Raw genomic sequence first — 17451 nt, 5'->3', positions numbered from 1 at the left:
CAGATACTAATGTTGCTTTGAATATCATCAGTGGCATCAAGGCATCCAGTCTGCGGCCAAATAATGTAAAAACATGGCAATTGAGCAAGCTTTGAGTTTTCCATCATCATCAAGCGTTTCTCAGCCTTCTTCTCTAAGATCCAATCTGCCCTGTCCGTCTTGGAGACAGTTTGTCCCTTCTGAATCATCTGTAACACTACTTGAGACTCACCATCTTTCTCAGTGTACCACGTTTTCAGTCTCGTGATCAGCTTCTTTACGCTGCTGTCTTTGGCAATCTGGAAATTAAATTAATTGAAAGTATTCAGCTTAGACTATTCAACATTCAACACACATGTCTAGAAGTTGGACTTATGTCTACACCTGTTCCAGTGACCGCTGTAATTTGTCCCTGGGGTTTATCTCAACTCCCTGGGGAGCCAACACTATCATGCTGGTTGACCTACCCTCTAACAATACCCACAACCAATTAAAGCTGGCATATGAAAAATCTGTAAACCGGTCAAACCTTTGAACTACCATGAAGCAATGAAATCATGTGATACAAAATCGCTGAGCACTCTGAGGTGAATGAAACGGTGTGAAGATTGCAATTGTGAGTCCAAATGATAAACTTGTGAACAATTAGTGAGTATTTGAGATGGATTTGGCAGTTTGCTTCTGTTACGAGAAATGGCATCCTAGCACAGAGCAACATTGAAATTTCCAGTTATAAAAACAAAATCAAGAGTGATAAAGGAAGACCCAACTTGACACCGATGAGTGAATTTCAAGCTTTAAGGCAATCTTTCTTACCGCAATCACATGGCCAATGGCTGTGGCATTGCTCTTACGGACAGCAACACTTTTATCATTGAGACCTGTCAAAAATGCACTCAAAAGTTTCCCTGGACAGAGAGAAACAAATGCAAATAACAGAGCTGAATACTAAGACATATGCCCAGATTTTTTCTATTATGTGACATTTTGAAGTGGGAAACTTTGCACAAAAGTTTCCGTTTTAACACTGGAAATGGAAATCCTAAAGATTGACAAAACCCAACAAATCCAGTCGCAAGTCACTGGTACTGGTTTGGAGATAAATTACTTCCTAAGTTTTGTCTCTTTTTGTTGAAATGTCGGATTTATTGAAACAAATAACAGACTTTCAAAGCCTCCTAACGCAGAATGAAACCAAATAAGTAAAAACAGTCATCACTTCAAAAGACACATTTCAAAGGGTCAAGTCATGAATATGAATGCCCATATCATTTCTGTCCTTGTCTGAGCAGTCAAAAAACAGAACTGGAAACGTACTTCCCAACTTTTGATGGTGCTTAGCTCTAGCAACAAAAAAAAATTGCACTTTCCAAACTTACCTGCATATGGTGCAAGATCTAACGGGCATTGGTGACACAAGAGAATTATGAAACTTGCACAACCAGCCTGAGAAATGTACAACAATCAGAAATACAAAGTATTAAACAGATCTCTATTTCAGTTTGGACTTGCAGGCTATCAATGAAAAGTTTGGTAAAATAAGCCACCTTAAACATGCAGGGTATTGAAAGGAAAAGAAAGCAAAAAGGAAAACTGTGCTCATACCTAGGATTTTTGTATGGTTCATTCACAAATAAAAGACTCTCAAATAACATGCGTCAACTGAGAGTGTATCTTATTCGATTTTGCGCATTTTGTGGAGCAAAGTCGTTGAGTAAATGCCACTTAATACAAGTGACTCATTACTAACTCACGCTCACCCAGTGAGTTCAGAGGGATAGATGAGATACACAGAATTTGGCACTGGTGGAAAGTCTAGCTTAGATTATTTCTTCTAGGCCCACTGTTAATCTTAGCCAAGAGGGCGCTGTTCATCTTAGCCCAGAGGGCGCTGTTCATCTTAGCCCAGAGGGCGCTGTTCATTTGAAAATTGGGTGTGGTCAGGGGTCTTGTGGACACACATCAAGGCATACTGGCAGGCTGACTTCCATGTTTTTCTGACACTGACTGACGCTCAGCAAATGTAAGTTAATATATCTATATTTCGATTATGACTGTATTAAAGAATTCTGTAACATCTAAATGGCAATTTGGTCTCAGTTTCTGTACAATTTGTGATCATTATAGACAGATGGTCAATCATTTCCAACTGCTGTGACCATGTGGGTTATTCCTTATCCATCATCTGTTGATGTATTGAGTCTGTGTTTGTAACTCAAATCAGTATTTTTATTGTTTTGTCATTCATATAGTTCATAACGCTGAATGCTGCTGAGACATACATGTACATATAATTGTTGCATAGAGCCATGGGCAAGACAACCTCAAGCATGAGTGTCAAACTCAGCTTTCACTTTTAAGTAACCACTGTCACAGATAAAGGTTTACAGACTTACCTTCGTTCCCATTCCAACACCGCTACGAATGAGGTCACACACCCGAGGGATTAACTCAATCAAGACATCAGCATCCACATATTGCACACACTGAAATCAACCAATCAAAATTGAGGACATCTTACAAAAAATAAATTTTAGGGGGGGTCGAATAGCTGCGGAAATAAACGTACTTAGAAAGCATAAAGGCGTTTGATTTCTAACTCAGCCCACATTTAAGAGAATTACTGACAGTTAACTTTGTTGAACTGCCTTTTTTCAAGTGTTATAATGAAGGTGAAAATTGAAAAACTTCAAAATGCCTAAAAAGGAACGCAGAGAAATTGCTAGCCCTGCCAGGTACTGCTCTGTGGTAAACTTTCCATAGACTGCTTGCAACTGGTACTCGGTGACAGTTCCTTTGACATGGCAAGGAACCATTGAAAAACATGAAGAGCAATCAATCTATGGTAAAGCCGTGTTAACCTGAGTTGTGGCCCGGGGACTTTTGAGTAACCCTTCTCTGTTTTGAGTTCCCATAATGATGGACATCAGGTGAGTAGTTTCCACAATTACTGAAGTAAGTGATAGCACCCTAATCTTGTAAACTCAAACACACTGACGTTCATCTACTCACCATATTAATCATCTCCATCATGGGGGAGGTTTTGTTCATTGCAATGCGGGCATTGTCCAACTATTACAAGAAATAGTAGAAGTAAGATGACATGTTATATTTATCAGTATGATACCGTCAGCAATGCCTTTTTATACGTTTGTTGCCAGGCAGATTGGCGCATTAAACAAGTTGTTACAATACAAGTTGTGTTAATAACACACTGCTGGATGTCCTTCTGCCAAGCTAACAACAACATTATGCTTATGTCTGGAAAACACTCTTTTGCATCAAATGTAAGACCAACGCTAACACTTTAACGAAAAGGCAGAAAAGTCTGGTCTGAAAAATCACTGACTTAGTATGCACTGACAAACTAAAACGTGAGAAGTTGAACATTTCTCAAAGATAAAAAATGCTTTGAACCTTAACTTCCTACATCTTTAGGAAACTATTCCAGACAAAGCGAACACACTGTTTGAGACGTTGAGACAGTTTCTCACCACTGGCTCTTCTCAGAGCAAAAACGTCTTCCAAAAAAGAGATTGTGCCCATGATGTCCCTGCAAACAATACCTCTCTGTAAAACTAAATTTACTTCCACACTTTGCAGGAAACAGGAGTACTGAATCATCATGCTCAAATCAATCTGCAGGCTTTTCTATCTAAGAACCTATTTCTGATCTTATAACGTTGTACGGAGGCTGGAGAGAGACTACTGCCAGTCTAGTCTCCAGGTTCACTGACCTTTTCTTGGCTATCTTGGTTCTGTCCCACATGTAGACTCAAGTAGTTCATAGCCTGGTGTTCCAACCCACTGAGTGACTCTAGCTGGGCAGTCACCAATACAGCCATGTGGGGTTTAAGTCGACTACCAGCCTTCTTGCTGATCTGAACTAAGGTGTACAGGCTAGCACAAAGGAGATGGCAAGAGGTGAATTGATTAGAATTCTTGGACTACTGTTTCTCTCGTTGCAGTTGACAGCAGATGATATCAGGACACAAGTAAATCAGTTGCTTGGTGTGGCGTCCGTACTTCAAGCAAATCTGTAGGAAATTTGACCTGTGTTTCCATGTTCAAAGGTGGCACTGTCACATGAAACTGCCCTCTAATAATGACTGCATTCTCAGTGAGACTTTCATTCGTGATCAGAAACTAAATTTGGTGAACCTACCTGACTGCACGGACTTCCTCTACTCTGCTGGGTAGGCCATCCTCTAACAAACATGGTAACACTAATGCTAGGGCCTGCTCACCAATCTTACCATAAGAAAGGTCACACATCTTGATGCAAACCTGACAAAAAAACAAGAGGGAATTGTCCTATGTCTTCTAAGTTCTCAGCATCAACAAAATAACCCAGGTGAACGAGATTTTTATGAAAAACCGGGCACCTCTGATTGCCAACATCTAGCTACCTTGCTTAGAGAGCGACAAGCGGCCTCCGCTGCCTTGCGGACAGATTCCTGAAAACAGAAAAAAATTAAATCCAAAATTGACGCCATTTCTTGTTTTATGAGTGACATTGATCAAGTATTATATATGACTATAACAAAACCTTAATGTCACCAAGTGGGTTGCCACAGATGCCATCTAGAACACTAAAACAAATACTTTTTATCTTGTCTTCACCTTGATTATGTGATCTAGTACTTGACTTTTGCCATTCAGTGTCCTGACACCACTGAATATGGCTTTATGTCATCTGATATTCAGCTTTTGTTCTCTAGTACTTTAACACCTTTCAATAGTACTCTAACATCATCTATATTACCTGGTTGTTAGATTCCATTTGATAATACTTTTATGAATGACAGCACTCACCTTAATGTCATCTAGTACCCGAAGACAACTCTTCCATAATTCTGGCAGGAATTCCACAATGCTATCGACATTTCTCCCACGAAGTAAATCACTCACTGCCAAGCAACTATGGGAATGAAAGGAGAAAAAGTTGAACATATTCATTGAAGGTTATCAAATTTCAATTTTTCTAGACACATAACTTGATGGCAATTCTACTGTCAGGGCACTGCAACAAACAACCACATTTTCCCGCAGTTACAAATGGAGTTTAAAAAAACTTGAAAATGTTGTGGAAAAATTCCAAGCATTCAATGAGCTTTTAAATTTGCTTTTATGGTATTTACCTGGATTCTCGGTTGCGCCACATATAATGAGTCAGATGGTGTAAAAGATCAACAACAATCTCCTTCAGGTATGCATCCACCTGAATCAATAATTAATGATCAATGAAGGATAAACAAGAAAGCAGACACACCCATGAAAAATAATCTGAGATGTGAAAAACGTGGATATTGAATGCAAGTCCTGGCTTGGAGTTTCTTAGAGTTTCTTGGCCAAGCGCGTATAGAATTTAAAGTTTGGACAACACCACACCCTCTTCACATATAAACAATTCTTCCTTTTTGAAACTTACCACGTTCTTATTGTCTTTGACTAATGCAGCCCAGATGCTGGTCATAGCTTGGCGGACTGGCCCACTTGGATCATACTGGTATCTATATAGTCTGGGTACCAGCTTAGGTAGATATGGAGTTAACTGGTCCCCTGCATATGAAGCTATAGAACTGAAGCCAAACGCTGCACCCTGTAGTCAAGCAGTTCAAAAGTTACCAGTTAGTACGTCATTTCTACCTACGTAATTTCCGACCGTGGATTTGAGAAGCATGAAGTGATATACTGACAAGCAGAACCTCCAAACTTGAATTTTGGACAATGATTAAATAAATCTTTACATTCATCAGAATGCCAGAATGAATGAGAAATCAAATTAAAGAGCTGGTCATGTTTTTTGGTTGAGGTTTTCCATAAGAAACTTCCAAATATATTTGATTACCTTGCGTGAGTTCCACATGGCGTTGTGATTGGCTAGATGCATGAATTTATAGATGAGATCTGGTTGGTTCATGTCACTAGCCAGTGAACACAGCTCTTTATATGTAGATAATGCTCCGCTATGAATCAGCAAATACAAACAAACTATTTCAATACTGTTAAACAAGCCTGCTGGATGCTTCAATCATAACAGACCTCTTGAAGATATTGTTGACTTGTTACGCAAAAACTGTTCCCCCCAAAACTGACTAGAATTGAGAATCTGGAGCATTAAACATATTAACCCTAAGGCAATGAAGTTAGTGATAAGATCAGGGTAAGGATGTACATGCAATTAGACATCAAACTAGGCACGATATCTGTATAATTAGGCACTGTTACACTGTACATGCATGCCATCACACCCAGGTACCAATGAGACAAACTGAATACATGTACTACAATGACATAGATACATTAAGCCAACATTTTACAAGAGCAGAGCAGTGCTGGCTACGAGTAGCTCTTCTCATCCTTCAGCTTAACTAACGACACTTTCAGTTTTTTTTTCCTGCAGCCCGAAGTTCTCCATCTTCTCGGGAAGCTTTTGTCTGAATGGAATGGGCTTGATCTACCTTCTGTCCAAGTTTATCTGCAGCTCTCTAGGAGCTCTCTGTCGACACTGACACACACAGTTTTAGAAGACAACAACTCAAGACAGGAGATGCTACTCTTGGCCAACCTTCAAGTCTTTGGCACAAGACCACTGAACATCTCACATACAGCACGACAGAATCACAAGTCCCACACACATTTGCATAAACATGGAGAGCGGTATACACATACAAACGGGAAGACTGCCTATTACATATCATCAAGTATAGGTTGGGGCGAATTGTAGGACTGTTTGTTTGGAGTTCAACTTTCTATAACTCCATGAAAATAATGACTATGACAATGATAGCTCCACATTTTTCCAGTTTTTCAGAGAACTCTGTTTCAGATTTTGGTCTTCACAACGCCAGGGTCGTGACCTCTATTCTAAAGGAAGACATGCCACTTACCCTTCGGGATTACTACCCAAGGCTCCTTCATCAAAGACTTGAGTCTCACCGGTCACTGTCTGCTTAGCTCTGGAAGCCAGAAAAACCATAAAACAATTTAGTAATGTCATAATAACAACTCAATACTAAAACATGACTTCCTGGGCGAGCTGTGTTGAGGTCCAATCTCCAAGGTGTTCCTTTCACCCCTTCTGCCCCCTACCCCTCGACCCTCCCCAACCCCCTCTGCCATCCTTTTGGATCCCTCCCTTGGGTTCTCCTTGTACATCCTTCACTCTGCCCCTTTTTCTCCTGTATTTGTATCTAGAGGCATCTTCAATGCACATTACTGCTTCCATGTTGGTCTCAAACACTCTGGTAGAATCGAAACATTTTCAAAGATTGCAAGAGTATAATAAAATCTGTGGTGTAGAAGTTGAAGGTGCCAGCATTGATCTGTAGCTCAGAGCAACTTTTATATTGTTGCCGAAAGCATGAATAATTTCAAACAATGAACAATGAATGAAGATTGTCATGAAAAAAATCAGTTAAACAGATGATTAATGTCCAAAACACTGACACCAACACCTTGACGTCGGAGTGGGGTAAGGTCAAAGGTTACCTCTTTCCTGTCATGAGTGCTTCTACCAAGACCGATACCAGTTCATTCTTTCTATCAGCCGTGCTCATCTCGTAAACGAGACTCAAACCTTTGGAGGCCACTTCTTGGGTTATTTCTAAAACAAAATATACAGAAATTAAAAGCAGGATCATGAATTCTTAGAGAAATCCACATCTCTAAAGACCAAAATGTGTTCCAAAAATTTGATGACATTTTAATGCAATCACAATTTAGAGGTTTGGAATTTTGGCGAGGTTTGGACAATTTAAAGGTTTGGAATTTTGGCGAATTTCTGAAAATCTACAACCTGAAACACGCAAAGCTAAGAAGTCAGAGACCCTGACATTTCAATCCTACCTGACTCTTTCACAAAGGCTTTCTCAAAACCTGTTGCTTCTTAAAACCTAGGGGACTTGAACTATTTTGATACATGACAATTTAACACAGACAATGTTTACCTTCTCTCTCAGACAGCATATTGACAAACGCTTGTTGGATCTCCTTCATTTTACTCTGCATCGCTTGCTGACTTCCACACTGCTTGACAAGTGACAGCAGCCAGATGCATGCTGCCTATAGGGCACAATAATTCCAAGTAATAACATCATTCTTACATTAAAATTGTTGTGACTGCATCAGGACGCAGACATTATCCCACGCAAAAAAGACAAAAGTTCAAATTAATTCCAAGTCCTACACGTTAATATGCAAAATCCTATTCACAATAAAATCATTCTGCATGAGCCTATCTATTAAAAAGAATACCGAAAATAAACTTGAAACAATACAGACCATAAGCTCTTAAAAATTTCCAAAACGACCTGAGTAAATGCAAATTTTATCCCAACTTAACACACCTTAAAGAGAATGTTATGTAAATTAACACAATGGAACAAAACTGGAGCACCGTAAATGTTACACTATCCAAAATTATTGAAAATAAGTAATTCAATAAGGTCTGACACATTAAACAATCTTCTAGACACAAATCCATGCTTAACCTTGTCAGATTTCCAAAAACGTACCTGTCTCTTATGAGGATTCTGACTGTTAATTTCCTGCCCTAGGATTTTGATCAGCAACCACTCTAGCCAGTTGTGTTTCTTCTCCGACACCCCCTCTGGAGATGGCACAGCCATGCAGGCACTCAAGTCTTGTGTCCAGACATCTCGGCCTGCAGGTGAGGCCGGTCCCAGAGCTGCCTGACTCAGAGCCTTACCAACACTGAAGTGCAACTCAACCTCTTTCATCTATGTAGAAGATCAGAGCCCCAGAAATGTCAAAAACTTTCAAGATCGCGCAGTTTTGTCCAGTCCTGTAAAGAACCAGTAAAACTGCAATGTCTTTACACTTGCTGGCCCAATTAAGCTTGATAGCTGGAGTGGGTAAGACTTCCACATCAGCAGCTAAGAGGATCGTGGGTTTGAGTCCCAGCTGAGGCAGCTGGAACTTTTTTTCCCCCGCACAATCTCTTGGAAGGCACAGAACACACTCAATAAATTATGAAGTCGAACAGCAAGTCAACATTCAAATTTCAAAGGTCCACTTGTCCTTAAAAAAAAACGAGCACAAACACAGCAGTCTTAATATGGCTCTCGTAAGAATACAATCAGTGCAGGTTGTCTGAGTGTAATTCAAATGGTTTTACTATTTTGCTGACTTGAAAGGTAACTACATCATCAGTTGATATCTGGCCCAATTTAATGGAGTTTTAAAATATAACATCAGGAGTTTAGCTCTGCTTTGAGAACAGGTGTCAAACAATATGCTATGTGTATCTTGCATGATATTTCTGCTCTGCAACAAACTCTAGCAATACTAGGTGCTGTTCTCACAAAGAGCTCACTGATTGACTAACATTAGATGACTGAAGGAGTCCTTCCAAGACAGCCTGAGTGAATGGAAACTCTGCCTCTCCGATGGGAAGACACCCAAGAGTCATGGCTGCTTGCTCCTTGACCTAATTGGGGAAATATATCATGAACATGGTCAGTAGATGAAAAACGGCAGTTTCTTCATCTACAAGTTAAGCCCCCAAAACTAAGAGAGGTTACATGTGCGCGCCAACACTGGGAAAGCATTCAAAGGCATCCTGGAAATTATGGGCAGTGAGGCAAAATCAATCCTTATTTGGGCAAATTTGAGATTTCCCAAGCCAGGTTTTAGTACACTTGCCAGCTAATGGAACCTCTACAATGCAGCCATGTAGCAGACTGTGGTGAATCTCTGACAGGAATACAGTGCATCTCTCAAAGAAGAACTAAGCTCAGGCAAATTCAGAGATTATTTCTGAAATCATTCCCTTGACAGCTACGTACTTTTGTGGCTTGTTTTGATGACTGCAACTTGGCCACAAGTTTGTCAACCACCAATCTCTTGGTTATCTCCCCTTCTTTGTTAGTGGCCATCCCTTTCTTGGCTTCTTTGGTATCGTCCATGTCACTGGTTGCATCAGACTGCTGGGCCGTACCACCAGTGGGCAAGGGTAGAGCACCGCAGCGGGCAATTTCTCCTAAGGCAATGCACGCTGCAGAGCTCATGAGTGGGGTGTGATTGTCAAGTGAAGACACTGGGAGAAAAATAAAATGATTCTCTGAAATTTAGGTCCTTGAATTTTGTCACTGGGTAGCAAAAAATAAGGCTCAAGTGTCCCTTGTACACAGTATTGTTGGGGTTTTGCCCCCATGGTGTTAGAATGCAGTTCACAACAAAAATCAGATTGACAGTCAAAAACTACTCTAAAGATTCTGCAAATTGAAATTTCAGATCATGCGAACTGGCAGGGACTTACCAAGAACCTTAACGGCTTCCACGATTGCATTGTTGAGTTGCATTATTGCTTTCTCCTGCTTGCTTGTCTCGTTGCCATTGGTGATCATGCCTGGACCCCATCGTCTGGTCCTTGACAGGTATCGGCCGATGATATAACCAAGGGCGAGGAGTGATCCATGGTGATCCTCAAAGGAATGAGACTTAATATGGAAAGGGTAAAAACAATGTTTGAAAGTTTCAACCAAATGTACTGACAGTATGTCATGCTGGAAGGTTTGTGAGATGCAAACTTGCCTGGCTAGTTAACTTTAACCATCCCTTGCAAAGATGCGTTCTGCATAAGTTGTTTTGTCAGTTAAAAATCAGTCAAATGACATTATGATACATCCATGCACTGTATCGGAAGACCTGGAGAGAATTTCTGACTGTCCGTATTGTTAGGGCGGTTTTACAATACAGTTATACCACATCTATGAAATTTTGTAGACTGTACAGACTACAGGCAGGGATATCCACTCAATGTTGGCAGAGACATTTTACAATTGGAAAGCCACTGTGCCCTGGCATCCATGCAAAGACACTAACAATTTGTGCCCATTCAAGTGAAAACTGGTCTAGTGCTTGCAAAACAGTGCAAATACTTAATGTGTTCCACCGGTGGGTACATAGTTCCTGAAAGAAGTCTCCAGGGCTGTTCTCCAGTTCTTTCCTTTAGCTTTGAACTTCAAGGAGAGATTCAAGAGGACAATTAACATCCTCCAAATAGATTTTGATGGATCTAGAAGCCTTAGTGATAAACTGGGCTTCTGTGGAAAGTTTCCAAAGTCCTGATTCTTTCCTCTTCAGAAAACCTACCTGGTCTTTCACCATCTTGGTGAAGTCTTTGATGTTTTCTTTGATTTTGTCCGTGCTGCAAGCATCGCATACAATGCCATAGAGCTCTGCTGCAGGAGTTCTTATGCGCTCATGATTACCACTCACAAAATTCTGCTCCCAAATGAAAACAAAGGAACAAAACAGAACGCTTTCAGGACACTGCCAGAAACAACGAACACAAAAGTGGACAAAACAGCCAACAAAGCAAACAAATTAGAAACATCTCTTGATGCCATGTCCACAAAGCAAATATGATTGGTCACAAAATGACCCATCAACTAATATTCAAACTTTCATTCTCATAAAATGACACAATTTTTTTCTACTGCAGCAAACAGCAGAAATGAATTTCAAACTACTTTCAGACTAAAAGTCAATTCCTGAAATGCACCTTTATCCAGGCTAGCTTGTCCCTAAACTGCCTGCCCATTTTCTCTGGCGCTATGGCAACAATCTCCAGGAGACACTTCATGACCTCACGTGACCCAACCACATTCAGCAGCTGTTGCATCAGACCAATATATACCAAGACAGGATTCTCAGAGCCCGTTCTTGATTGGTCGAGGAGCTGGTTGACATGGCGACTGGCAATTGGTGTATCTGAGTCCAGGTCAAAGGGCGAGTCCTTGTTGATATGTATTCCAGCATCATGCAGCAAACAGGCACGAAGATAGAAAATTACCTGAAAAAAATAAGATCAGACAACTGACTGAAACTCCAGAAAGCTACTTGCGACCAAATTTTTTGAAAGCAAAAGTTTGACACTGAAACTGAGACACAGACAATGTTAGCATTTATCTCACCTCACTGAAAATGTCAGGCAGGAAGGGCAGAGCTGTGTTTCCTGACAGATAACGAGATGAGCTCTTGACTCGCTTTGATGCCTGGGTGAGTAAAAGACCACATCTAGCATTCGTCATGAACAAATTGAGATTACTGAGGTTCAGGGCACAGCAACGGATCCTTGGAATGTGAGGAAATGAAGCAAGGTTTGTGTCAGGCATACTCACCATTTCACTGATGTATAACACCATCTCAGGGAATCCAGGTACCAAGACCTTGTCGTTGGTAGCCCCTTCCCCTTGACTGCTGCTGCTCTCTCTGGAGCTGTCCATCATCATTTCTCTGTCAGGAATACTCAATGCTTTCATGGCTTCCTGCTGGATATCCTCCTTCCTAATAAGGTATGAATGCCCAGATTTGGTGTCCAATGAAATGCATTCTCTAACATTTGAAGCTTTATTCAATTTTGGAGTTGACATTCATGGAAATTATACTTAAGTTGTCAGTTTGTGCGACTTTGCAAGCTGTAATTTTTATTCCATCCACTGGACAAAGATATTGACTTAAGCAGTATTTGAGCCCATGACCTAAGATATCAAACCCCGTTCATGACTACTCCAAATCTGTCAGAGACAGACGTAATGCTTGGTCTGGCAAAGACATACGGCTGAAAGGTTTAGCCTTAGCTGGCAATGACACTTACAACGATGAAAGGTAACAGCTAGCGGCTGCGATATGAGAGGTTACTACAAACAGTCTCAAAACCATTCAACCCAAACCTGAGTCTCAAGCTGGTGGATATCAAACCAATGTTCACATGTTTGACAGGACATGAAGGCATTCATTACTTACGAATCTCCAGTGGCTAACAGGAGGGCATAGCGTGATGGTATGTGGTTGCCTGGAAACACGGCCCGTGCGTACTGTACAGCAGCAAGGCGGGCCTGGGGCTCTGACTACAAACAGAAAGACGGCATGGTCTCAAATCACAATACAATAAATGCTGAGCCTTCATGTGTCGCCTCGGAGCCAACATTTATTGGCACCAACTTGTGTTTTCAAGCCAAGATATCTTAATATCTCAATATTGGTTACTTTATGAGTTACTTTCTGCGAGTTTAGAAGAAACATTTCAAACTTTTTGCGATATGAGACATGAACCAACATCCTCTCGTTTAGCACCTTAAGACATCTTAACATATCTCACCTTATATATAACGGTTTGCCCGTACCCAACGTATATTAATAAGCACTATATGCTCAGTGCTTGTCCGAGAGCTTGCGAAAAAAACCTCACAAGCTTACTCGGGTGGGACTCGAACCCACGACCTCCTGCTTACTAGTGCAGATGTCTTATATATAATTAACATCTCCCCAACGCAAAAAAAAAAAAAAGACATCTTGAAAATATCTCACCTTCTCAATGTTGCTCATAATCAATGTCTGCATTATCTGTAGGTTGGGTCCTTCCAGGTTCTTGTAGGCAGATGCCATCAAAGCTAGGGCCTCTTGAACATGAAGTCGGATGTTAGCATCCTCCTGAAGAAAAAGGATACAAAGCCAAGACAAATGAAAAAGGTGGGTATTTTGTCGCGACACCAAGTTGCAGTGAGGGAAGGTCTTTATGGTGAGGTGCATCAAAAGAATCCGATGAATGAAATGGAAGCTTAGAGAATGAATGAACAACAAACCAAGAATTGGCTATCTTGAAACTTGGCACATTTTACTCACAGTTGAGAGAGCATCAAAGAACTGTTGTAACAACGCCATGTCCTTGAGAAACAGCTGAGGCACTCGCCTGGAAATCAAGAAATATGGTGGCCACTGTAATTGTGTAAATCGGAACTTTTCAATATCCAATATTCTGCTCAGATTGTGTCAGATGACAAAAAGGAACGCACACTGAAGGATTTTTTTGTTTACAAAACAGAAAATGCACCAAGTATTAAAAACAAATTGCACAACAAATTGGAACATAATGCTGTTTTCAATCAGCACTCGATCTGGTAGTGACAGAATACTCACTTTGATAATTTCCCCACGGCAACGTAGGCCAGACCTCGAAGTTGGGTACTCTGGAGAATGCAACAGAAGAGAGATCAAAAGAATTCTGAGTTCAAATAATCACAACCATCAAACAGGCAGTACAACAATGCTAGCAAAGGTGTATCTAGGCTTTAAAATCAGGAGAGTACCAAGATATCACTTTTAAACTTGGAGGTGAGACTTTAATGAAGCCAGTTTAAAATGGCTGCACTTTCAAAAGGAAAACGTATTTCTGTAAAACTTAGGAATATGGTACATCCCTGTAGGCTTCCATTCTGAAACAAAAAATGAAACTCTTGCAAGAGGGGCCAAGTTATCCCTCTTTACCCAAATAAGGCAGGGCACCCCCTGGGCCAGTTGGGGATGGATATCTGTCTGGACTTACGTCTTTAGCTTCTGTAATGAGTTTCCCCATGCCGGAGAGAAGGATCGGCCCCATAGGTTGGATGCGGGCCGTGCTGCACGTAGTGCAGAGATGATGGACAAACTGGACGGCAAACGTCTTCAGTTTAGCATTGGTGTTACTACCGTACAAGCAGTCGAAGATGATCTAAGAAAGAAAGACATCATGGTCAGACAGGCTTGGAGAGATATGAGATAATGGGTTGAGGTATCTCTCTGGGTGCAGACTTTTTAAGGGGAGGTGCCAACAAACGCAGGAGACCACTGACACATGTTTCTTATTTGAACTTTAAGACCCATCGAGTCCCATCATCCCATGAAAAAGTGACAATGACTGCACTGGGTCTTCTTCCCTGGTTCCAGCTGAGAATTTTTAAACAAATGCCAATACTGCTATGATATTAATATATCAATAAATGTTATTGGTGCCCTTTTAATATTGTATATATATCATTCATTTACATTTCAATTAATAATAAAATGTGCATTTTTGCAGCTGAATGATTTTTTTTTGGCTGGTATTATTTTTATTCTTGTCATTTGTAAACATTTGCCACTTTTTAACTGTATTGATGAAAAGCTCAAAAACTTCTCTCTGAATTCTGCAAAAATCCTCTTGATAGATTTTGAAGAATCTAGAAGTGTACTGGATTGATTCTTGAGCACTGCAATGCCTAGTTTACCAACCTGAATACAAGCTGGAAACTGATCGGCTGCCTCTCTTGACTTGAGAAAGTAAGGAAAGATCTTAAGACGGATTCGGGTACTGACTGGTAGTCGGCGGTCCTCGGACTTCACAGCAGGCTACGGGTAGAATTGAGAATGGAACCAGTGTAAGGCGAGTCTTCCTAAAAATGTAGATAGTAGTATGTTCAAGTGGAAGACATGTAACTGGTAAACAGAGTTGAGATACCACAGCTTACAAGATACCACAGCTTACAAGATACCACAGCTTACAAGATACCACAGCTTACAAGCAGAATTTCACTGCTGAAATATTAACTAAGCAGAAATTTGATGCGACTGTCTATTCTCGGAACACATCACGAGGTGATTCTGAAAAGTTCACACTATTTTGATTTTTTACTTGACACTGTACCTGTCCTTTAATCACTACAGTTCCTTTGAACAAACTGTACAGTTTGTTGATGATGGTCATGTTGTTCCAGTCAACAATGTTGTGGATCTTCTTCAGTTCAACGTCAGCCGCAGTGGCAACACTGTGGGGATACAAACATGAAAAGTGGGGTGATTGCAGCAAAATATCTTGCTCAAAGACACAATCATAAGGGATCATCTCAACAAAGTACATTCCAGCTTTGAATTAACTGGGCCTTACTCTCTGCTTATGCTAAATTCCAGAGGATGACCAGACAGTACTATCTCACCTGTATCTTGTATCAGAGCAGGCAATAATTAGATGACAAACGATGTCTTCGTTGGGTAGTACATCGGCAGCAAGAAAGTTAACAATTCCCACTTTACACTGAATACAGCAAGAGAAGAAAAAACGGAAACACATGAAACAAAGGGTGACATGCTGTGCAGAAACATATGAAACTGTAAAAACATCTCATGCCTTGTCTCCTGTTAATCCTTGGAAGGAACAGACTTCTGTGCTATGAACATTGTTCTTAATAGCCAACCAAGAACTTGTACACCTTGTCTGCAATTCATATTGGCTGCAAAAAATATGGAAATATCACCCTAGCTCTGTGTCAGACGTAACCTCAAAATGCACTCCCCGTTACTTTTACAGAAGGTCGTATTTTAATTAAACATTTTGTAGTAGAGTTTGTTATTAGGTACTTTGATAGTGCATTGGGATTTAAGCCGAGACTTGAGAAATGAAGTCAAATGCGACGTTCACATCACATGCTGCGTGTGTGCAAACCAATGAACCAGCCCTTGGTCCTTTTCTTTTGGACTAATGTACAGCTACTTTTGCCAGCCCCTGTTCACCCAAATGTGACCCTGTTCAAAGGTACATCCAACCTGTTCAATTGTGCTGGCTTCCGGAACATTCTCCCCGATCACTCGTTTGAGTGCATTGGCACTCAGGCCAGGTGGTGTTGTCCACGTTCCTGTTGCTGCCGTAGTTGCTGCTGTAGATCCCGCAGGTGCTGTGGCTGGTCTGGATGAGGAAGCAGTGTCGGATTGCACCCCTCCACTAGAAGAGGTAGGCCGATCCTCTGCTTTGGGGGAGCTAAGAGAAAGATCAGTCAGCAGATTGATTTCAAATCTTTGAGTTTATGTCCAAAAAATTGTCCTTTTTCTTGGACCCAATTGAACTTGCGCCCCTCCACTAGAAGAGGTAGGCCGATCCTCTGCTTTGGGGGAGCTAAGAGAAAGGTCAGTCAGCAGATTGATTTCAAATCTTTGAGTTTATGCCCAAAAAATTGTCCTTTTTCTTGGACCCAATTGAACTTGGCAGATCTTGAAGTAAAGACCCACCATGTAAATGTCACCTTTTCAAACTTCATCAACCTTTTACTTCACCTACCAAAATATAAACCTAACTAACCACAATTGCACCTGTTGATATCCTATCAACTTAAGCGTGTCCTGCCTAAAATCCCCACCAACCAAAACCAATATTAAACATTGCCAGCTAATACCTTGTCCGTTCAGACTTAAACACTGAAGTATTATTTGACATTGCAAAAACTTTGCCTGCCTCGACTTGACCTCCCAAATCTCACAAGCCCAAAAGTCACTTGCCTTACCAGCCCAAATCTCAAGGCAGTACCTACCTGAATGTGTAGGGCAACAAGAGATAGTCTAGCATGAAGCCCAGCAGGAGTTGAATCGTAGCTGGTTTCTCACTGAGACCAAAGACCACCTTCCTCTGAGTTGGGTCCTTGGGAAGCTTCAGGTGAGGCAGTGTAGGGATCAGCATCTGTAGAAGGCTATAACATGACGAGGGAAGGCATCCATGATAATATGACAGTTTTGAACATAGAACATACGCTGCTACTGATGGAATTCTGGACATGTCCAAATGGAATCTGTTGTATGCTACATTCATGTCCCCTCACTTGAGAATAAGGTTAGGGCAGGAAATGAAAATCAGTCTCATTGTGGGTTCAGATGGGGATT

General features: G+C 40.9%; 1 protein-coding gene across 1 annotated transcript in view; it reads right to left on the bottom strand.

Moving 5' to 3' along the window:
* LOC110982806 (proteasome adapter and scaffold protein ECM29-like) overlaps nt 1–17451 on the bottom strand; it is a 28133-nt gene that overhangs the window by 7600 nt on the left and 3082 nt on the right. Inside the window, exons 5-37 of the mRNA XM_087144345.1 lie at nt 17106–17261; nt 16348–16558; nt 15741–15838; nt 15452–15572; nt 15040–15156; nt 14336–14500; nt 13930–13979; nt 13636–13702; nt 13321–13443; nt 12757–12860; nt 12132–12297; nt 11925–12005; nt 11513–11803; nt 11101–11232; nt 10265–10445; nt 9792–10042; nt 9332–9433; nt 8499–8723; nt 7932–8046; nt 7474–7588; nt 6873–6941; nt 5831–5948; nt 5411–5581; nt 5121–5200; nt 4795–4900; nt 4389–4436; nt 4145–4266; nt 3717–3879; nt 2992–3051; nt 2376–2465; nt 1359–1425; nt 796–887; nt 212–278 (exon numbers count right to left, since the gene is read on the bottom strand). Coding sequence (XP_087000471.1) covers nt 212–278; nt 796–887; nt 1359–1425; nt 2376–2465; nt 2992–3051; nt 3717–3879; nt 4145–4266; nt 4389–4436; nt 4795–4900; nt 5121–5200; nt 5411–5581; nt 5831–5948; nt 6873–6941; nt 7474–7588; nt 7932–8046; nt 8499–8723; nt 9332–9433; nt 9792–10042; nt 10265–10445; nt 11101–11232; nt 11513–11803; nt 11925–12005; nt 12132–12297; nt 12757–12860; nt 13321–13443; nt 13636–13702; nt 13930–13979; nt 14336–14500; nt 15040–15156; nt 15452–15572; nt 15741–15838; nt 16348–16558; nt 17106–17261 — 4124 coding nt within the window. The remainder of the gene's footprint in view (nt 1–211; nt 279–795; nt 888–1358; nt 1426–2375; nt 2466–2991; nt 3052–3716; nt 3880–4144; nt 4267–4388; nt 4437–4794; nt 4901–5120; nt 5201–5410; nt 5582–5830; nt 5949–6872; nt 6942–7473; nt 7589–7931; nt 8047–8498; nt 8724–9331; nt 9434–9791; nt 10043–10264; nt 10446–11100; nt 11233–11512; nt 11804–11924; nt 12006–12131; nt 12298–12756; nt 12861–13320; nt 13444–13635; nt 13703–13929; nt 13980–14335; nt 14501–15039; nt 15157–15451; nt 15573–15740; nt 15839–16347; nt 16559–17105; nt 17262–17451) is intronic.

The sequence above is a fragment of the Acanthaster planci genome, linkage group LG12 (assembly GCF_054643075.1).
Source record: "Acanthaster planci isolate LZ-2023a linkage group LG12, COTS_SCS, whole genome shotgun sequence".
NCBI classification, from domain to species: Eukaryota; Metazoa; Echinodermata; class Asteroidea; order Valvatida; family Acanthasteridae; genus Acanthaster; species Acanthaster planci.
Note: the sequence above shows the minus strand (reverse complement) of the source record. Positions and strands in the feature narration are given on the sequence as shown.